The sequence below is a fragment of the Nymphaea colorata genome, chromosome 2 (assembly GCF_008831285.2).
Source record: "Nymphaea colorata isolate Beijing-Zhang1983 chromosome 2, ASM883128v2, whole genome shotgun sequence".
Taxonomy (NCBI): Eukaryota; Viridiplantae; Streptophyta; class Magnoliopsida; order Nymphaeales; family Nymphaeaceae; genus Nymphaea; species Nymphaea colorata.
In genome coordinates, this window is record NC_045139.1 from 30,485,142 (window position 1) to 30,507,205 (window position 22,064).

The following is a 22,064-nucleotide window of genomic DNA, read 5'->3' on the forward strand; positions in this document are numbered from 1 at the left end:
CGTACTTTCGTTTGAGAAAATAAGGCAGATATAACCAAGCAACTATATTTTTAAATATGTTTTTATCCGGGAAGACCCGTGACCGTAATTCGGGATTTGGCAAGCAGTGCGCGCCTGTTTGGAGGGGCGATCCAGTACATGAACAAAAATCACGACCCATGTGATCAAGATCAGGATCTAAAGGTAACTGGCAGAAATTGCGGAAAATCCCTTCGCCCACGCTTTCCCAGAGTTCTTGCGTGCGAAGGGAGACCGTCTCTTCCTCCTCCTTTCTCAGAACGAGAACCCTAAAAGCCTTTTCATCAGGTGAGTCTCTCTCTCTCTGTCTCTCTCTTTCTTTCTATGGATATTGGATGGTTGGTTTCTTCATGCCATAGTTCGTGATGTCTTGTTTTAGGAGCTTTTGTGTTGGTGGTTGTTATGAGTATAACCCATGCTTACCAAGTGTTTGAAAAATTGCTTGAGCACCAATGGGAGTTTAGGTGCCTCTGTTGGAGACCGGCAATGGAGCTTAGTTCTGCAGTTTCTAGGAATTGACAGTGAGGTCCTCAGGGAAACTGAAGGAAGGTGCTTATCTTTTAAACTGAACAAGAACCGGGATAATGGCGTTCATGTTGTGGAGGTCGTTTTTGTCTTGATTCAAAGACCGAACTGGGGAGGACGAGTTAAATGACGAATGGGTGTTTGAGCTTTAGTCTTTTGGCGTCTTTCATTCTGAACGAATGGCCGTCTCCACGAGCTGCCAATGGTAACATCTACTCCACATGTGGAGGAGTTGTTTGTAGTTCAGCTTTTCTGCTTCTAATTAACGCAATTCTTAGTATGGGTTTCCCAAAGCAAAAAAGACTGTCTTTCTTACTCTGGCTATGCTTGAATTTTGCAGCAATACCAAATGGGAGTTTCTTCTTGCAGAATAGGTTTTGATTCTGAATCATTATTATGTGCATTTGTCATATATGAGGCGCGTAGTCTAATTTGAAGTTGTTTGTAGTTCTGCGTTAGCTTTTAGGTAACCTTTTCAAATAGAGCTTTGTGGAGTTAAATGACATGCTCAAGGGTGTGGTTGAGATTGAATTTTGCAGCGAGCAATGTTGGAAAAGAATCATTATGGAGAGCTGAAAAGGGAGGGAATTGCTCTTTCAGTAGGAGTAGTCACATTGTATGCTTGATAGTTTATAAGGAGACTACTTTACTAGTGTGACTCCAAGGGAATTGAAAGAAAAAGAAAGTTTTTTGGTTCTTTTTCTGCCTTTCTTGTGTAGATTACTTTGTACTAGTAACATTCTAGAACAAAGTCGCAAACCTTTTTTTTTTTTTTTGCAGCTCATAACCTAGACTTAGAAAAATAAAGTCAAGCATCGCTTAGTCTGATGACTCTAGTTAATCTCGCTTTCCTATTCAATCAGTAGTTGGTGAGCTATTCCTGATGACTTTTTTGACCCTTTCAAATCGCCACCTCACACTTGTGTTTTTTGTTTGTTTTACTATATTACGGTTGTCCTTCCAGTTCGTCTGAAGTTTTCTGTCTTCATAAGCCTGTGATTAGTAGTTGTTAGTTTGCTTAACGTACATGAACTACAGTTATCCTTGTTCTTTACAACTCTGTATCATGAGTACTTCGCTTAGCTCCCTCCAAGAGCACCACGCGTTTCTTGCACACATTGCTTGTAAAGATAGAATGTAGATTAAGGTTGTTAGAATACGTTTGGAGCCCAAATATTGACACCACACATCAAATCATACGATCTGGATATCCACTTTTGCTTTTTGAAAATTAATAATCCTGATCCTCTCCTATGACAACCATGGAAAGAAAAATTTTGGTGCCTCCTCTAAGTTCCTAAAACTGGACATCTTGATTTTCAATTCCAAAAGATAAAGTAGTTTGGATTTTTCCTTCTGCCAAAACATTTAAAGGTTCATAAATGTGACATACCTATGCAGGATTTAAGTGTATAACATATATTATTAAAGGTGAAAGTGTGCTTCATTTGTAATATATTCATGATCAAATATAAGCTATATTTTTGCATGCCTGTTTTTGGGTGGTGCTATGCTAGTTTTTATTTCATTTTATCTTTTTGAATAAGGCTGGTATATGCTTTAATGATAGGAGTTACCGTAATTAAACTGCAGAATAAAGAAATAAATTATATGCTTGTGATCATTTTTTGTATACAGTTTCAGTAACAGTTCATGTTTCAAGGATGAAAATCCTCTAGTTCTAATTTAAATTTACCATGCTGATTGCTGTAATTATGTCCAAAATAGAAGCTACAACTGCTGGTATGCTAAGGAATTCTGTGCGTAATACATACAACTGCTGGTATGCTAAGGAATTCTGTGCGTAATACAAGTTATTGATTCTACAGTTTTTGGCATGTCTGATGAAAGTGCTAGTTCAAATAGCTTTGATTATGAAGAGAAGAAGAGGAAGAGACGAAGAAGATTGGTCTTGGCATGTGCCATCGCTGTATGTGCATATTATGAGACTTACATGGTCAAGAGACGTCGCCGCATGCCATCACTAGAAGGTGCCAAATATGCACACCGAATACTTGGTCAAGGTCATGAAGAACATTACCAAGATGTTTGCCGCATGAATTTAAGAATCTTTAGGAAGCTTTGCGATATCGTTCGCAAGAAAAATCTCCTACATGACACATTCGGTGTCAAGTTGGAAGAGCAACTATTGATGTTCTTATACACTATTGGAAATAATGTAAGCAATCGCAACGTTCAAGAGCATTTCCAGCATAGTGGTGAAACTGTTAGTCGTCATTTCAACAATGTGCTGAATGCAATTTTTGAACTCTCATATACATATATCCGTCTTCCTTGTGATGAAGACCTTTCATGCATTCCTGAACAATACAAATTTTCTCCTTTCAAGGTATACAATCATAACACACTATTTGGGTTTTAGCAAAGTTACCTCAATTTGTAACTCCTACGTGTTCGCTGTGTGAAGGATTGTATTGGTATGGTTGATGGTTTCCATATACCTGTCACTGTTGCTGTTGAGTGCCAAGGCCCTTTCCGCAATAGAAAGGGTTCCTTGTCTCAAAATGTTATGGCAGCGTGCTCTTTTGATTCACGTTTTATGTATGTGCTCGCTGGTTGGGAAGGATCTGCGACAGATGCTGATGTCCTACAAGCAGCATTACAGGATGGGTTCCACGTCCCTGCAGGTATATTTTCAAGACTTTGATACTGCTATAACTAGTATGAAATGCTAAAAGCATAACCAGGAAATAACTTGGGGCATTTTAGTTGAAATTTGTCAAATTTATAGGTCAATCTCTTCAGCTGCAAAATGTCTTTGGGCCTTTCGCTCCTATGAGGAGTTGAATCGCCTTCTTATATCTCTATGTTTTCTGTTTCTTTGTTGCTTATCTCATTTGTTGTGGTTTTGGCTCCAAACTTTCTGTTGGAGCTATTGCAATGTTATTACTCTCTCTCTCTCTCTCTCTCTCTCTCTCTCTCTTTCTCTCTCTCTCTCGCTCTGCATGTTTATTTGTGTTCGTTTGCTAAATAAATTGTTAATGCAGTTATTTCAGTGAAGTGCTTTATTTGTTCCATGAAAAAATGATTAATGCAGTTATTCTTCTTCTTATCCAAGGCAAATACTATCTTGTTGATGCTGAATACAAGAACACAACTAGCTTTTTAGCACCATATCCAGGTGTGAAGTACCATCCAAAAGATTTTGAAGGTGAGAATGAAGAACCACAGACTCCTGAGGAGCTTTTCAACCTCAAACATTTTAGAATTGGAGGCAGAATTGACCGCACAATTGGGGTGTTGAAAAAGCGATTTCCCGTGCTAAAAGTAGGAACTTCGTATCCATATGAATCACAAGCAAAGTTGGTGGTTGCAGCTTGCACATTACACAATTTTATCTTGATTGAAAATGGAGGTGAAGATTTGCTGTTCACTGAATATGATAACGAGGTCTCGTCTCAAGCTCTGCACCAAGAAGCGATTGCAGCCACGTCGCCAAATAGTTACCCACTAGAACAGTGGCAGGAAGGCAATGTGTTGCGTGATTGGATTGCAGATGCGTTGTGGGAAGAGTATTTAACTCAATGAATGGTGGTGAAGAAATTATTTTTCTGTTCTTTTTATGTCACTAGCTGGTGTAAGTATTTCTCCCTCTTCTGTGACATCCAGAATGGTAGGGTTTGGCAATATATTTCTTTGCACTGCGGCAAGTTGTTTGTTAGATGATAGTCTTACCCACTTGAGTCATCTATTCTTTATCAACACATTTGTAATATATATATATATATATATATATGTGTGTTTGTAGAGTCCCTAAAAGATGACCCTAACATCAATGTAGACATGGGCAAGCCCGATGAGGAGTCGAGTTCGGGTCGGCCCACAGCTTGTGACCAGAGCCTAAGCCCAATTATATATATATATATATATATATATATATATATATATATATATATATATATATATTATTAGAAAAACTTATGGTGCCCAATAGAGCTGGCCCCGTACACATTTTTTTGGACCGAACCCGAGCTTGGGCCCAAGTCGGGCCAATTACCAGGTACCCGTCGGACATCCAGCCTGATGCCCACCCTTAACCAAACATCAAATCAGGACCATCTATTCCTTATATTTTCAATCTTTTTTTCAACTATTCTTCTATCTCTCCTACTGTCAACGGTAGACCATGGGAGCCCCCTAACGATGGAATGGGGGAGCCACCGGGGGTTCCACTCCCTCCACCCATAGTCTGGTGTAGGGTTGCACACGAGTCGAGTCAAACCTGAGCGAGTCAAGCCCGAGCTTGGCTAACTTGAGTTCAACCCGGCTCAAACGACTTGAGCTTAGGTTGAACTTGAGTCGAGCTCCTTATAGCAAGCTCGAGCTTGACTCGATTTATACAAAATCGAACTCGAGCTTGATTCATTTAACCAATTTAACTCGTGTAGGCATCAACTCGTGTAAGCGTCAACTTGTGTAAATCGTTCAACTTGTGAAACCGGTTTTGGCAATATTGTATAGAGTACTGGTTTGCTAGTCGAGTCGAGTGAAACTCTAAACTCGACTTGTTTATTATTTCAAGTATCTTTGTAAGTTCAAACTCTGTTTTTTTTTATAAACGAACACGAGCCAAGATTTTTTTTCAAGTGAGTTTTAGTCGAGTCCATATTGGTTCGGCTCGTTGTACATCCCTTGTTTAGTGGAGGTAAAAGCCACCATCCGAAGAAGATAGGTGGAGGGAATGGGGGAGCCGCCACTGCTGCTGGAGGAAAAAGGGGAGAGGGAGAGAGAGAGAAGATGAATATAGAAGCCCCATTTTCATCTGAATGCAAAGCTCCCATGCAAGAAGCAGGTGGGTTTGTCGTTTCGTTTGATTGGGGTCCTTTCAAGCGTCAAAGCGGAAATTTAGCATGGTTAAATTTACATTTGCTAATCATTCACCATATAAATGAAGCATCTATGTATACATTTTCCTTCAATTCAGTAAAACAACTTTTTTTTACCGACCAACTTCACATCCAAAACCAATACAGAATGCACAAAAAGGGTAAAAACAGTACTGCCCATGGTCAATGAGGCAAAGATGGATAGGTCAATAGCCCAATTCCATAGGACAGGAGATAAAAATTAAATTAAGTGAAGAACGAAGTTCATGATACTAGCCACTAGGTTACCAACTGCAATCAAATTTGTTCCGGCTTTTGTGAAGGATCAATTAAATGCGTCATTCTTTTCTACGTAGATAAGAATCTTTTAAATGCTACGCTTCTTTGTTTCTGCTTTAAAACTTGAACCTAAGTTATAAAGTAATGGGTATGGGTACAGCGAAGTGGATGTTATATATAAATATATACATTATGCATACAACAAACTACCAAAATCCTCAAAATTGAAAAAAAAAATGGAACATTGGTAGAACGAAAATAAAAAAGAAGAGAAGATCAAAAGTAAATGTGAAAACATAAATTTTTTAAGTTTTAAAATACAATAGTACATATGTACATATATATATGTATATAGATATATATCTATATATATATATATAATTTGCTTTATTTAATTTTTATTTATTTTTGTATAAATGTCATTTAAGGTGTACAACTTAAACAATTAATGTTCGCCAGACAAAAGTTTCTAGCTCTACCATTGGGCCCATACTGGCAGGAAAAACTCAGAGGTTACCAGGGTAGAACACAAAAATTAAAGATTCTCTTAGATTTATAAAAAGCTCGAAGTCATTCTTATTTCTTTCCTTTCTGACCGTTAGGTTGCGTTTGATAGTCTCGGATCTAAGATTCGATGCTGCATAGAAAAATGTGTTTTAGGAGTTAAATTGAGGATTTCACAAATACATGCTACATGTTAAAAACCATGGATTTAAAGTCGAATGAAATAGATCAGATTTTAAATCCTGAGATCCCATATCACTGCGGACCTTAGAGTGAAGATCATCGATGATAATGCATATACAGTATGTTTCCACGTGTTTCATCTCTTACATGCATAAAACAAAGTATAGATATGCATAAGACAAACTAAAAAAAGCAGCACCTAATCTTGGAAAGATATGTGCTACCCACCAATCAAATGTCCTGTAAAGAGACCAAGGAACTAAGTTTATGGTGCAAATGGTTGTTGACATGTTGTAAACTGCTAACTCTCAGACTTTCTCTTTCTCTCTCCCCCAGCCCAGCTATCTTCAATTGTATCACGACCGCAAGATCTGTCATGTTGATGAGTAGAAATATGATATATCCATCAAAAAAGTTTGATGGTTTTTCTTGTAATTGAATGTTTCTACAGTGTGCAATTGGCACAGGCATGTGTGGACTGGTGTGCCTTCAAAACAGTTCTTTATGTATTATTACCTTCATAACTTTTATATATTTATATATTAAAGATTAAAATCTAAATTATTAAGAGAAACTTGTGAAAACCAGACACTTAGGTCAGAGATAAAAAAAACAGACACTTTAATTTTTCGCTAAAAAGTTAATTTTAAATAAAATATAAACATCCTAGTTTATTTATAAAAACTGTTTTGATATGAAACATGCTCAAGCAAGCAAGTTATTTTTATAAAAAATGTTGATTTTTATATTACCAAAATGTTGATTCCATGAAAGCCATTCATTTTTGCTTATTATGAGAACACTATTAAAACCCAAAAAACGATCACACTTAATATATATTTTGCATCTACATGTCCATCAAATCAGATTGGTCTGGTTAAATTTCAAAAAAAATAAAAAAAAACACTTTAAATGTGATATTTAAATTGTTTGGTTTCTGTCCCTAACCTTACCCTTTAGCTCAAAATTTATGGCTCTCGCGTGAATGTGGATAAAAAAAAGAAAGAAAGAAAGAAAGAAACACATAGAGCATATTTTGTATTCAGACACATGATAAGGAATCAATAAGTACCCACTTATAGCAAAATGAGAAATTAAGACCAAAAGAATACATTTTTCATTGCCTTTGTTCAAATGTTTCATTTGAAACACAAAGCACGCTGAGAGAGAGAGAGACACAGTTGCAGAGCGAAAATATTTTCTAGTTGAAGGGTACTTCAAATTTTAGGCCTTCAAGGGGCTGCCCTAACCTGCCTCAGTCCTGAGAGAGAGGGACAAAGAGAGAAAGAGAGGTTACAGGTATATATATATATATATATATATATATATATATATATATAAGAGAGAGAGAGAGAGAATGATCTTACAGGTTAATATGGTTGGAAGATGGAGAAGGAAATTGTATGGAGGTGGGGTGCAGGATCATGCCTACCCATGCCAAGCATCTTGCTGTAATGAGTATTACACCTTAAAACATGCGCTGCAATGCCCACATGTGTCTTTGCCTTAAGATGGAATACTCATTTGAGCAAGAGGCTTTCCATGGAAAGGCTTCACTCCCAGAGTACCTGATCAACATCATCCCACTGCAGCACCTGATCTTCTCCACCTTTCTTTTCCTCTTCTCTCTCATTGTTCTTCTTTTTCTTCCGCTCTCCCTCACCCCCTCCTTTTATATAGTCCTTTCTTGTTCCTGATCAATTGTTCAAATCTAGTTGGAAGAAAAGTGGGTGCTCCGCAGCTCTAACGGGTAGCTTTCCCTTTGATAGTTTGGTGCGTCAATCCCTCCTCTCCATAGACCAATTACTTGCCGAAAGGCGCCTACCTTTTAGTCAATATATAATAGTCTTGGGAGTTCCCGGCCGGCAAACTTTTTATCTTTAATCCTGAAAATGAGTTTCCGGTTAATTTCTATGGAATTGGCGGTGCCCCGTATGTGCCCGCCAATTAACTGTGATCTTTTTACTGTCCAGTTACTGCTCGTTGCAATCTAAGGTTATATATTTATTTGTTCTTGTAACAAAAAATAAGGGATGCTCATTAATGCCGATGCTTCAAATGTAATCAACAGATTCGGACGGCTGATCTCCTGACAGAGATAAGTTCTGTACTCTCTGATGGATTCTCATTGTTTCTTTCTTCTTTGAAGCTCCAAACAGCAAATTAAATCAGAAGCATACTGGGTACGTCTTTTGGTCAGAGAAACAAAAGAAACCTGTCATGTATAAATGGGATTTTTCTTTTAATGGTTCTCAAGAAACTTATGGCTGCTGTTTACCCTCAAATAACAAGTAACCAGCACGAATTTTATTCATCTTCTGACTTTTTCATGTTATCTCACGACAGAGGAAGACCGTCCACCTTACTTCCTCCCATTCCTACATATGCTAGACATCCAAATAGAAAAAATTGATGTAGTAGTTGTTACCTCGGGACAGGGAAAGAGAAGACCTCACATGAAGTCTTTAAAGTTGATTAAGAATTAGCTGGAAATGCAAACACACACAAACACAACAGGGTGTGCGTGCGTGTATGGATCCTGTTTTGTGCTTCTTCTTTTCTCAACGGTTAATGTGAATAGTTCAGTGGCAAAGATCATTTTTGATAGATTTAAAGTTTTGAGCATATATATATTGCATGTTTTTCCTTGTATTGGCGTAATGAACAAAATGAGATATGAGAATGACTGAGCTATACCTTTTACCAGAAAGATATTTGACTCCTCTGGTTTCTCGTGAGATGTTGAATTTACAAGGCTCAGATGGTTAGTCAAAGGTTCATCCATGATCTGTTAGAACTTGAGAAGAAAGTCTGTCACATGACCATCTGTTCTTTCAGTTTTCTTGACTTGAGGGTAAGCTCTGACCAGCAAACCCCAAGAGAAGAACGACAAGAGAAAACTAACTGGGCAATAGAACGGCAGGGGTTGATACAGATGTACAGTCTTCAGAGTTGGCAGCATTTTTCGGATTCTCCCTTTTTACTGCCTGCGTACAGCTAGGGTCGACTTTCCTTTCTTTGTCATGAGGCAGGGGAAGCAAAGAAATATACATTTAAATTTTCCTATCATTGATCGTATAAGAAATTTATTGGTGCTACACAAAATAATGAATCGCATTTCTTTCTTACCATATGCTCAACGCTAGCTGATTGTGTGGTCCTCTGCCTTTTCACATTAACGCGAGGGAATATGTAAAGTTGATTTTTCCTTATTATATATGGTATAGGACTTCCGTTGCTACCATATAGAATGATGAATGAGGAGAAGTTATGGCTATTACTAGACCTCTTGAGCTTGGATCTGTTGGATTAGATCTTCTGCAGTTAAAGAATGGAAAGACTGCTTTGACTGATTGGCATAGCTAACCTTCAGCCGGGCAAGAAGAGACATCTTTCTGGTAAATCATACAGAAGGGCTTGCTCTCTTTTTCTCATTTGCAAAAATGGTACACTTACCTTTCGAATTTTTCACGATGAACTCCTTCCGCAAGCTGGGAATCTCTGCTGCCTGGGTCTTGTTTTCTTGTGTAGAAGACAAAGGCCATGGAATTACTTGACTCCAGTATGGTGGGAATTTTGCACAGGCATCTCTGCTAGTGTGATCAACAGTGCAACAGATAGCTGTCTAATGAGAGCACCAATTCGCAAAACAAAATAAGACAGCATGTGCGTTTTGCACGTTTATTGTAATGGCAGGGATCTTTTATGAAAATTCTCTTGAAACTTGCCTAAGGTTCTCTGTCTCCAGTTTTGCAGAAATAGAGGCAGACAAGAAAGAGATTACTCATATGAACTCATGAGCCAAAGTACTGAACTTGGGTCTTCATACTGATGCTTTTTTGTGCAATGCTCCAGTTTAGCATCAGAAGGAGCAGTCTGGGGCCATAATTCTCTGGCTTGTGGACTCAGACATCATGAAAGGAAGGTACTGTAAACGATGGCTGGTGGGAAGACCTGCTTTCTCTCTTCACAGAAAGATGGTTAGCTGGGAATTGTCTGTGGACAGAGCTATAAAATTTTCTCTATGGGATACTATATATGCAGTTAACAACTAAGTCCATCCGGTCTCGTGGGGCTGCCCCATATAACTGGACCTAAGTCCACCTAATCAACTACCAAATTAAAGTTCCAGAGTGGCTTCATGGGGCACATGCCCCATGGAGACCCCACATATCTACGGCCCTAGAATTATCATTGTAAGTTCAGTTATGATTAGAAGAGCCCTAAAGGATTTGGCATAACTGGTTGGGCTAGCGGCTGGGATTAGACTAGCTATTAGTTCGATTGTCGCCCGTGCAAGTCTAAGCAGACATAAGCCCCAGCGGCAGAGTGCTAACCTATGGGCAGTAAGAGAGCTACTTGTTGGTTGGGGTGGGAGCCTATCAAAAATATTGTTACAGTGTCTCAACATCACATTGCTATGACTCCAAAATTATATGTAGTGCCCATACCAAACTTGTGTCAGCAATGCAAGTGTCCCTTAGCTAAAAAATCTAGGCTCCACCACTGCCTCGGTTTTACACTGCTAGGTGAATGATGAAGTCTTTCTGCCTGAGTGCGGCTTTCTTGAAACACCAATGAACAAGATTATTGCAATTCAAGGATGTATGTAGCCTCATGCATTGACTTATGCATGGGGATTTCATCTCATAGCCTTTCACCATCGAAGAGACAGACCATACGTACAAGTTAACCTGCTCAACCAAACACAAAGTCGAGCCAAATAGGCACAATCTTCTCGGTTTTTCAACAAAAATTTCAAGTGACAATATTTTAAATGCAAAACTTTATGTCCTTCTTAAGATTCGTAAAAAATCTAACAGGCTTCCTAAAATTTGAAAGGAATATGAATGTACCCCCTTGAGAACTTTTTCTGGCTCCACAGTTGAAAAAGAAAAAAAGAAAAGAAGGTATGTACATCTTTAAATGATCCACTTAGATCTGGTAGACAAACATGAGCTTGTTTGTGGGTTCAGTTTGGTGAACAAACATGAACTGGCCCCTTTTGCTACCGGGTTAGCTTCAGTAGTCGCATGTCCCCATAACTCCCGTCCAAATTCATAGATTAAAATTACTCTATAACCTTTTCTTGTCACAAATACTACTCTGTTTTAAATCTTCAATGGGTTTCTTTGAAAAACATTGTTCAATATATTTTATTCATAAAGCTCTTCTGATATCCGGTTCTAATTTCTTGGGTAAATCTCCTTACCTGTTATGCTTACATTCTTACGAGTTGAGCTTTTGATTTTTCTTGGCTTTTATCGCCATATGAGTTTCATACATCATAGCGCCATATACTCACCATACAGCAGCCATCAGTGTACCTTGCACATCTAAGTTAGTTCAGCTACTCCTATCTTTAGATCCCAATTATCAGGATTTATCATCTTCCTTAATTTCATTGCCTTCAATTCTAATAAGATTTTCTAGTAGTATTACTTCTTCAGTATTCTCCCCCAAGGTCTCTAATAGTGTCTGCAAGGAGAATACACCTTAATCCTTGTCATAAGTTTGATATTTTATCATAAGCTATACAGAAAAACTAAAGAAAATAGGATATTTCATTTGCTGGCAATATCTAAGCTTGTTGTCAAAGTGATTCAAGGACTGGTAGCTGAGATGGGCACAGCTGATCGCTCTTAACAATAACATGGCATGACTGGTAGATCGAACTGTAGTAAATAAACTATGTTAAAACATTCAAGGCCCATCGTGGGTACTAAAGAAAAGGAAATTTGCAGAGGGCTTTGAGTACACCAAAGAAGGCAGTGAACTCTGTCCACTCAAAATTATAATTTACCATTCATGTGGCCAAGTGCAAAACCATTAGCACTTTGAATTTCAGTTACAGCTTGTGGACATAAGAGAATTTTTCTTTATCTATAGCCAGCTCTTGCCTGTTGTTGGTACACTCTGTAAGTTTGAGAAATAATGTTGGTTTCTGCCGCAGAAATCCATTTTCAGCAATGTTTCATAGAGTAACGGAAATGAGTACTGTCCTCAACTTTTGTGCAGCAAAAGTTATCCTTCCTATTAGCAGTAAGGATAACTGGAAATGTATTCGTAAAAGTATTGAAAATTGTTAGGTGATGAAGCCTAATTAAGATGGCAAACTACCAAAATCAATTTGAGTAAGTTCGTTCTTGTGAACAATTATAGACTAGATGTTATATGGCACATAGCTTAATGGGGTCTTGAGTCAGAAAAGGAACCACTATTTAACATCCTAACTCAACTATAATCCTATCATTCGGCGAACAGATCTTCGGTGACATGCTGATCATCATGTGTCCTTACGAGAAACTGTTCACCTGTAATGTAATCTAGATCGTGTCCATTTGGATGAACTTTTTCAGAACAAAGTCAAAAGATAATGCTGTAATATCAGAATTTTCATAAGATTAACCCTTCGGTTGCATTTGGAAGGTTCAGAACTTCAGAAGTGTTTTTGAATCATTCAACTGCAGCAGAGAAAAAGAGGGCAGTTATCGAATTTCCGAGTAATCGAAACTTGAACACTCAAATGGCACAAGAATTATCCTGAATGATTCGAAAGTGAACATGAGATCTAGACAAAGATTCATCCCAAAGCACCCATACAACACCTTTAAGTTCTTGCAACTCTCACTATTTACTCCAAAGCTACTGCAACTTTATCTCCTGGTGCTGAGTATCTAAAAGGTTTCAACACAAGTTTGCATTGCAAAGTCCAACTTGTGCGAACAAGAACAAATAACAAACTGAATTGCCAGAATGAGGTCAGGAATGAATGGAGAGTAACATGATGATCATATCCTCTGCTCTTTTTCGGGCTTCTCATGTCACCAGATAAAACTTGAATTTCGAGGAAGTTTTGAACCAGCGACAACTACTAATTCACATCTCCGAAAGCAACATGTCAATGGGTCAGAAAGGAAAATAAAAAGGAGCAGGTAGTATCTGATCTTTACGACCACAAACTTCAAGACACTCAATAAGGTCAATCATCGATTTCTATGTTCCTTTTTTTTTTTTTTTTGCAACAGTTTGCATGATTATTTTGATATAGAACCGCTATGATGCCACTAAGTCTCTACCACCTAGCTAGGGGTTAGATTTTAGACTTTACTCATACCGGTTGGTCTTGGCATAGATTGCTCGAAGTCTGCCAACCCCACTATAAGAAAACTGGAAGAAAAACCTTTTGCTTCATGCACAAGAAAGAGCAACAGATAATCAGAATTCGATCAGGAAACTAATAAAGATCAAACAGAAGAAAGACAGGCAAAAGGACTAAGAGACCATGCTACTGTCACAGCAGCTGAAGTAACAGCAAAAGCCATGCTATGCTTTTTCAAAGGGGAGATTGAATTAGATAGAATTAGATATTCGATTATGGTGATCTTGTACATTAATCTCTCAATTTAGGTTATGACGGAAACTCGAATACAATTGAAGGATGTGGCCACCACAACCCTGCACCCCCACCTCTGGCCACGTACACCTAAATAAACAGTGAAAAATACATCAAATAGCTTGTAAAGAGGCAGCTTTCTAATTGGATTTCCATGATGTTATGCCTCTGCATTTAAGTGGTGAAGAGTAGTACCTAAGTTGATGGTACCTTGCCCTTTTAAGTTTATTTTTCTAACAGTGAGTTGTTAACTTCTTGCTCACTCTAAAAATGAGTCTAACATTTGTTAAGAAAAAATAACGGTGTATTTTTGGAACTTAAGTTTCGACAATACCATGATCGTGCTCTAGCTGGAAACGTTCTATAACAACAAAATCCAGATCACACTATATTTCTTGGAACAAGTCCAGAGCATTCTTCAAAAATGAATTCCAAGAACATAATATTCATCTGGTTAAAAGCTAGAGATGTCAACGGAACGGATTAGAATCGGGATATGCCCTTCTCCGTACCGGCTTTTTCGAATGTTCATATATTCGAATTTGAATTGAATTTAAATACGAACAAAGAAAGGTTGTATATGAAACAAAAATTCGATTTCACAATCTGAATCCGACCAAATCGAAACTCTACATTCATAGCTGAATCCAAATTTTGAAACGAATTTGACCCATTTGTAAAAGTGTATGAGAATTAGAGATATGATATTTGTTTAAAAGTAAGTTTGATCTGAATCCGAATGGATATTTATGTATATTTGAATCCGATCGAATGGTTACTTCCAAAATTTAATCACATATTAATTTTTTTTTTATATTCAATCTATTTAGAATGGTTCCATCAGATATCCAATCCAAATCAAATATATTGACATCCCTATTAAAAACAGGGTTTTTTCAGAACAACAATGAACTATGAGTATCACTAAACTTTGATGCCGACTCCAAATTAGTTTGCAAGATGGCGCATTGCATAGTACACTTGACTAAATACATATATCAGGGCCGTTTAGATTTTAGGCTATAAATTAATTAAGGGTGCAAAAAAGAATAGCCCCCATCGGATATCCAATCTAAAACTAACGCCACCATTTGAGCTGCTGTAAAACCTTAGGTGTGTCTTTAAGAATATCGAAATCAAATTATCCGTCTTTATTAATTTTTAAATCTTTCGGTGTGTGTTTTAAATATTTCCCTAAATTAAATAAATCCAACTCGACTCAAATTTGGATTTGATAAACAAGGTTAATTTGGACTAAGGGTCAGCGTCTAAATTTGGATCCAGTCAAGGCCTGCATCAAGACCCGACATCGCAAGATAAACTTTTCTGGTTCCTTGGGGCACAATTAATTTGTCCAATTCTCTTCTCACTACGCCTTTTTTTTTTTTTTTTTGGCTTGCATGCCGCATAATTTGCGGGCGCAGTTTGACCCTCTGTCTCTCCACCATTGAAATCGGTGTTCCCTCTCTATTGGGAAATCAATGAAAGCTCAAGAAAGAAGATGACAGTATATATAATAAGTTCGATGTAACTAAGCTAATTGTTTCAAAAATATTGAATCGCTCAGTATATGGCAAAGTTTCTTCTCTTTTATTCTTAGAGTTTTTCGTTTGTAAATCGTTGGATTAACTCAATCTGTCGATCTATGTCGCAAAATTGCGACAAGTATGACATTGTGAACCAATCATGTTTGCATTTTACTAGTACATAGAGCTTCTTAGTTCTACAAAGTTGTTAAAAGGTCAGTCGTTGGTTCGATTCTCATGGTTATCCGCTGATTTACGAGGTTACCGCGCACAACAAAGTCTCTCACCTGAATAAAAGACCACAATTATTTCCTAATTGTACTTTACATAGCCTAACAATTATTAACTACTGTAGATACTAGTGATTATAATAAAAGAGCAGATTTATATGACAAAAATTAAAAGAGAAACACTGCCTACCTCACTACTCACTAGGGGTTGGACTTGACGTCTTTTAAGTAGAAGAACGTCAAAAGAGTTTGATAATCGAGGTCTATCTCTTTGCATAAACTAGTATTTGCCTAACCCAAACTTGCAAAATCACAAGAACAATAACTCACTAATGAAATTTTTTTTTTTCCAAAATGCCTTGGTTCACATAAAATATTTTGCCAATGAAGATCAAGAGAACTTAAGGCTCATAAGTCAACATAAGGCATTCGAGTTGAAGCAGATCAAATATTACTTTGACACTCAAAAGGGTGATTAAAATGTGGGAAAATAATAACTAAATGTAAGAATGTAAGAACTAAATGTCACACTACATCCTTTCTGCGTTTCCGGTATATAGCTTCAGTTGGGACTTGACCTTTTACGAGCATGTCTGTAATGTTGCGCTAGCTGTGACAACTTACACTCATGTTGAGAAAGCCATAACTAAATGTTACTGTACATATGTCATTTTGTTTATACATGAAAGCTTGACTTTTCAACAGCACATTATGAACCATGCATGGACTCTTCACGATGTTAAGATACTCGTATTTATGCTAGAATACAAGATTTAAGCATGAATACAAGATTTAAAGCTTATTAAAAAAAAAAAAACATGTAACGTATAAGGTTTGAAAGGGCATATACGCATATAAAGAGAGAACCATTTCGGCGCAGCTGACATCCATGCTTGTTTATAAGGCTGCTCTAACTCCCACATGGAGTCTCCCACCTTATTCTATTCCTTCGTATTCCCATAGCTTTGACTATATATATATATATATATATTGAATAATTAATTAGTACCCTTACCGAAACTATATTCATAGAGCCACGAACTGTCTGGACCCTCCCTTTGACAAATTTGTATTATGTACCCTTTTTCTTCTCTCACTTTTTTTTTTAATTTAAGGAAGTTCCTTTTTTGGGTAAACCTTTTAATTTTAGCTCTTGACAACATATATACATATATGTGTGTGTGTTTATATTTCAAATATGTTTTTATTGAAATCAGATGAAAATGAGCGGGCCCAATGCCAGCCTAATTGTGGCAAGTGGAGCAATACCTTTTTGTAGCACTTTTTATTAAAATTTATCAAATGAGGGCCCAAAATAATCTTTTGCCAAAAGAAACCAAGAAATATGAGTCGTAAGCTTTTACGAAGAACCTTCTACGTTAACTTACATTCTTATCCTTCAGAGCAGCTAGCCTTCTTGGCCGCTTAACACGGGGCCTCATGTTATCTTATCTACCAAATGGCATATGGCTCCCCGTTTTCCTTTTAAAAATCATAACTTAATCATCCTCAAATGTTCAGTCCAAGACAAAAGCGAGACAATCATTAAGAACTCCTGACCTCTCTCTTTATCTAATTAATCAACCAAGAAGATGATGACCATTAAGAAGCCATTTCCTCATCACCAGATCAGGCACAAGATGCACTCCCAAAATATTTGGTTAACCGGAAAATGAACTCATTCCAACTTCTTATCTCATCTTTCTTGTCGCTATAATGACAAAAGTCGGCATGAGACAAACAGTAGTTTCTCCCCACAATGGAAACTTGATGATTTGGTAGACCAGCACAAAGTGCCGATCAACCCTTAGTTCTCCTTTTTGCGGAAATCGATATCAGAATTTGGTATAACAAAATAACTACTAGAAAATCAGCGTTCGCGCTATAAGCAACTATTATATCAGCAGCCCATGTAATAGAAGGTAGTAAACGTATGTACATATAAGATCAGAAGCTGCGTTTTTGTACAACACGAAGCCTGCAAGAGAAGCCACGGGTTTACGTGTCCTTCCCTAAGCGCCTCTCTTTTTTTTTTTTTTTTTTTAATTTTTCTTTTTGGTTCCTCCAAATGATACGGTACCGGGAGATTTTTTTTGTTGCGACTCGATCCGTGCGGCAGAGCTGCTCCCACCGCCCGCCCGCCCGCCAAGTACGTCCTCTCACCCCTTTCGTCCAGAGGGAAGGAGAGATTCCTTCGCGGTTGTAACGGCCGAGGGAGGCGCAACCGACCGGTGCGTGGCTTCAGCAGGAGCGGACAACGTGACGCTCCGGCGTCGCCGTAGTCAGCTCCTCCGAGATCTCCCACAGCCGGACGGCCGCGGTCTCGCTGGCCCCCAGCCTCGACGTCGACGCCTCGTTGCAGTCCGCGAAGTACCGACCGGAGACGCCGGAGACCCTAGGGTGCGTCGCCACGTAACACGTCGTCGCTGCGGCCTGAGACATCGAACCAGAAATCCTGCGAGTTTAGGAAAAGGAATATCGAAAGGATCGTAACCGGGAGACAGAGGGATCATCACCTGCGGGATCGTTTTCAAGAGCTTCGATGCAGAGAAGAAGGCCAGATCTGCGAGGAAGCACGAAGAGAAGAGCCACGTTCTTTCAGGTATCTGTGTTAATATGTCATCGAGAAGATCTGAGAAACGAAAGAAATTCGGCAAGAAGAAGCACCTGTGATGAATCCTTCTCGTTCTCGGGTGAGCCGAGTCCGTACTATACCGGGGTGCACGGAGTTCGCGGTAACATTCGCGTTCAACTTCTGAAATTCCACGGGATTAGGTCAGTTTATCTTTGGAACTAACGGCCTGAGAGGACGAGAAAGCTTCAGATTTGCTTACCTTGAGCCTCTTGGCTAGCTCTTTGGCGTGAAGAACGTTCGCCAGCTTCGAGAGAGCGTACGCCCGCGTAGGGTCGTATCTGTTTTCAGAGAAAACTAAGAACACGAGAAAAGAACAAAAGGAGAAAACAAGCGAAATCCAGACTAAATCTGGAGACTGAAAAGCTTCCTCATCCTTTACCTCTTCTTTTGGCGCGTCAATTCCTCACACGTAACGTCGTCGCCGTCGTACCAGCCATGTATGCTAGAAGAAACGTTCACTATCCGTCCTTCCACTCCGGAGACCTCCGCCGTTTGGATCATCTTCTTCAGCAGTAGCTTGGTCAACAGAAAATGCCCTAGCATTCGTCATCGTCCTCATCATCATCACGAATAAAGTAAACTAGGAGGAGAATTTTATAATAGCGGAGAAGCATACTCAGAAAATTATGCATGCATTTGGCTTTAGAAAAATATTACTCACTCACCGAGATGATTAGTAGCGAACGTCATCTCTATGCCATCTTCTGACACGGCACGCCGGTGGCAAAATTTCCCGGCGTTATTTCTATTTTGCAGGAACAACATGACAGTGAAAGACAGAAACAAGAAAAGAAGTGCAAAATTCAGGCCGTGATGAAACCGTGAGAACTTACATGAGGATATTGAGAGGCAAACCGAGACGTTCAAACTCGGCGACGAAGCTTCTCACGGAAGCCATGGAGCTGAGATCCAGAGACATGACGATGACCTCGGCACTCGGCGTCTCCTCCCTGATCCGGCTCCTCGTCTCCTCCGCCGCCTTCACGTTCCGAGCTGGCAGGACGAGCCTCACCCCACGCTTCGCCAGCACCCGAGCCGTCTCCGCGCCGATCCCTGACGTCGCTCCTACTCAACACCAAAAGAGAAAAAAAAAAAAAAGGGAAAAATCGACGTCTCAGGCAACAGGAGAAAACGTCAATCAGAGACCCATATCGGCTCGGCCAGACTCTCTCACCGGTGATGATGGCGGTTGACGAAAGCAGGGAGAACGGGCTGGCCTCCGTTACCTGCTCGGCCGTAGACTTGGAGCCGAAGCCGCTCGGCCCCACGGCGCCGGTAAGGTACCTCACCACGTCTAGCATTCTGCCATCCGGCATCCACAAACAGCTAGAGAGAAAGAGAGAGATGCAGATGTAGCGGGAGGGTTGCCGTCCAGGGCGATTATATAAACGGCCTTTACGGTGAGGACGGATCGCTGTGGGTCCCATCCGAAAACTTAACCACAGCCAACCGGGGTAAGAAGGAAAGAGAAAACAAAAGAATAAATCGCGATCCTTTTGCGACTCGGCGAGTAAAAAGCTGCCGAGGGTTTAGGCGGGTTTTACGAGTGGGGACACTGAGGAACGAAGGCGGACTGGGTTTCGGGTTTATGGAGAGAATCCAAAAACGAAGACGAGAAGAGAAGAGAAGAGAAGATAAAGAGTAAAAAAAACGCAGAAAAGGGTCGAAATTGATGACGAGAAGGAGATAGGGTGGTGGACGACGGTCAATCAAAATCATCCCTCGTTCTTTTTGCTATTTCCTTTCCGCTTTTCACCTTTTCTCACGAGCGGCCGTCGTCGTCGTCTCCAATTATCTCGAGCCCCGAGGCCACGCTTCCTCTTTCAAAAGCAACCGACTTTTGGGCTTCCTGAAGTCGAGAAGAGAAGATCCTGGTCTTCTTCTTCTTCTTCTTCTCACGGATCTTACGGACCCCTGTTTAGAGCCGTGAGACTTTTTGTCGAGGCTACCGTGGGAAGGGCTGAGCTCCGGCTCCACAGGCGACAGCTAGCTGGGAGCTCCGCTGGTGGCACTTTTTTTAATCAATCTGACCCCGTTTGGTTCAGTTCGCGGCCGCACGAACCCACGGGTGGGTCCAAGCCGGCGCATGATTGGGCATTAAACACCCACTCGTGGCGCTCAACTGGGTCTGTCTCATGGTGCACACAGAGTTTGGGTCTTTCACGGGGCGAAGGGCGGCTGTCAAGGTTTAAAGGTTTTCCGCGATTCCGCTGGCGCACGCACGCACGGTTTTGTTGTTTACTGTTTGATAGGGATTTCAAAGCCTCGCCTTTATGCCATATCCTGCCTTCGTTCTAGCCAAGCTTTAGAATCTAGGCTTGAAAACAAGAGAAAAAAAAAAAGGCCCAAACGTGCCCCTGTTCTACACAGGTTGGGAATCTATGGGACAATGATTTCTCTCTCTCTCTCTCTCTCTCTCTCTATATATATATATATATATATATATATATATATATATATATATATATATATATATATATATATATATAGCAAATTTACTATAACATAAGATCCTACAAATCAAAAAATTCTTCTTGTGACCAAATATTTTCCTTGTCGCTCCCTTCAGTACCACGTTTGAATGGGGAGTATCCCAGGTAACTGTCTAAGACTTATTTTTCCATCCTCTAGACAGGCTTCGAGGTAAAACTATAATGGCTACGGATACAAGTTGAGTTTTTAAATATGCAGAACCGAGAACCAACCAAAGTAAGTTAGATTTCAGAGTCTGACTCCACATTAAAAAAAATAATTTCTGTTTTTTTTCTTTAATCTTTGATGATGAATGAGAGAGGGCGCGAGCGTGGGGAGTGCAGACAGTGACATCAGAAGGGGTGGACTATCCCGTCATGGACATGGGGAAGAAGGCCAAGAGCCCCATAGTTTACGGGTCAGGTTCCCCACCTTTTGAAGAAAACTGCTGAGTTCTAACAGTGTCTTCCCTGCCCTCGAGGGCCATATTCCCTTGTGCACGAGAGTCGCAGAGAAAGCGAGAAAGAGAGAGCAGTTAATGCAAAAAGAAGAGGGAAAAAAACTATCCCCCTTTCTTCTTCTGCGTCTGCAACAGCGCGCACATACTGCCATGCACACGACTTTTCTGACCTACTCGTCCCCTCCTTCCCCTCCCGTGTCTCGGTCCTGCAAATTAATTCAATAAAACAGAAAAGCCCGACGGGTCACCATCCAAAGACGAAGAAAGAGACTTAGACAGTGCCCCCTTCTTTCTTCACATCAAAAGTGAGTCAATTACAAGTAGCAGTAGGGAGTGCAGAACCGAACTGTGATGGCAAAACTAACTCCAGTTTATCCCTTTAAGGGCATCTCCATCACATCTTTCTTTCTTTGAATTTTATTTGAATGAGGTACACTACCTCTTAGCAGTAATAGTTCGCTTTTGCTGGCAACTCTAAAATAAGAGGCTGCTTTTACAATGTCTCTTATATTTTTAGTTAAGAAATATCAGTTCAAGTTGAATAAAACAACAGTTGCATACTCCAAGCTCTGTAAAAGTTAACTACTTCGGCTGAGGGCAGTAAATTTTTATATGCTAACTTTAAGATGATGCCCTTTGACTTGTGTTGGCCATCTGACAATGGTTAGCAAAAGGGAGACCTGCACCCGGAAAATATGAAACGTGAGGTCTTTGAGGTCGCAACCAAAGGTAAGACCAGGAAAAAACTAATACGTTTTACCAAATTTTTTTACAGGCCTATTGGCAAGTGACCAGAGTTGCAAAAGATTCCAATGAGTATTAAGTCGGGTTGAAATCGGATCTAGTACATATTGAAAAACGTTGGATCCAACCCGTTTGCAGCCCTAGAGGGGATTCTTAACTGCAATGCTATCTGGTTGGATCCCAACTGGCTCAATGATTTGAAGTTTTAAAACGCTAACCAGATCTTTCTTTCTCAAGGAACTGGT

General features: G+C 39.6%; 2 protein-coding genes and 1 long non-coding RNA gene across 9 annotated transcripts; 1 reads left to right on the forward strand and 2 right to left on the reverse strand.

The window, feature by feature from the left end:
* LOC116249308 (uncharacterized) lies at positions 1–4,281 on the forward strand. 6 transcript variants are annotated; one of them, XM_031622542.2, is made up of 5 exons: positions 1–306; positions 483–748; positions 2,373–2,893; positions 2,972–3,191; positions 3,623–4,281. In XM_031622542.2, exons 2-5 carry the CDS (start codon positions 670–672, stop codon positions 4,090–4,092), a joined length of 1,290 nt encoding a protein of 429 aa, XP_031478402.1. In that variant the 5' UTR covers positions 1–306; positions 483–669; the 3' UTR covers positions 4,093–4,281. The 6 variants fall into 6 exon arrangements, with proteins under 6 accessions (XP_031478402.1, XP_049932343.1, XP_049932344.1 ...); XM_050076386.1 differs by having other exon boundaries at positions 2–306; positions 2,395–2,893; XM_050076387.1 differs by having other exon boundaries at positions 25–306; positions 2,272–2,893.
* A 3,169-nt stretch (positions 4,282–7,450) lies between these two features.
* On the reverse strand, positions 7,451–8,003 carry LOC126409841 (uncharacterized). Its single transcript, XR_007572661.1, has 2 exons — positions 7,724–8,003; positions 7,451–7,617 (listed from the first exon to the last, which is right to left on the reverse strand). It is a non-coding gene; the product is annotated as an uncharacterized LOC126409841 (long non-coding RNA).
* Positions 8,004–17,426: 9,423 nt separating this feature from the next.
* Positions 17,427–19,662, reverse strand: LOC116248162 (short-chain dehydrogenase TIC 32 B, chloroplastic-like). 2 transcript variants are annotated; one of them, XM_031620797.2, is made up of 8 exons: positions 19,318–19,594; positions 18,977–19,208; positions 18,809–18,888; positions 18,523–18,679; positions 18,343–18,421; positions 18,176–18,263; positions 18,025–18,071; positions 17,427–17,941 (listed from the first exon to the last, which is right to left on the reverse strand). In XM_031620797.2, exons 1-8 carry the CDS (start codon positions 19,568–19,570, stop codon positions 17,750–17,752), a joined length of 1,128 nt encoding a protein of 375 aa, XP_031476657.1. In that variant the 5' UTR covers positions 19,571–19,594; the 3' UTR covers positions 17,427–17,749. The 2 variants fall into 2 exon arrangements, with proteins under 2 accessions (XP_031476657.1, XP_049932095.1); XM_050076138.1 differs by having other exon boundaries at positions 17,427–18,071; positions 19,318–19,662.
* Between the last annotated feature and the right edge of the window lie 2,402 nt (positions 19,663–22,064).

What these genes read in the sequence shown, in the direction of transcription:
- LOC116249308 (XM_031622542.2), top strand. Translation starts at nt 670, where the DNA reads ATGACGAATGGGTGTTTGAGCTTTAGTCTTTTGGCGTCTTTCATTCTG. An exon ending in GTCTCCACGAGCTGCCAATG is followed by an intron (nt 749 to 2,372) that starts GTAACATCTACT and finishes TTGATTCTACAG; the next exon opens with TTTTTGGCATGTCTGATGAA. An exon ending in TGGGTTCCACGTCCCTGCAG is followed by an intron (nt 3,192 to 3,622) that starts GTATATTTTCAA and finishes TTCTTATCCAAG; the next exon opens with GCAAATACTATCTTGTTGAT.
- LOC116248162 (XM_050076138.1), bottom strand. Translation starts at nt 19,570, where the DNA reads ATGGGACCCACAGCGATCCGTCCTCACCGTAAAGGCCGTTTATATAAT. An exon ending in GTCAACCGCCATCATCACCG is followed by an intron (nt 19,209 to 19,317) that starts GTGAGAGAGTCT and finishes GGTGTTGAGTAG; the next exon opens with GAGCGACGTCAGGGATCGGC. An exon ending in GTTCGCTACTAATCATCTCG is followed by an intron (nt 18,680 to 18,808) that starts GTGAGTGAGTAA and finishes GACGAATGCTAG; the next exon opens with GGCATTTTCTGTTGACCAAG.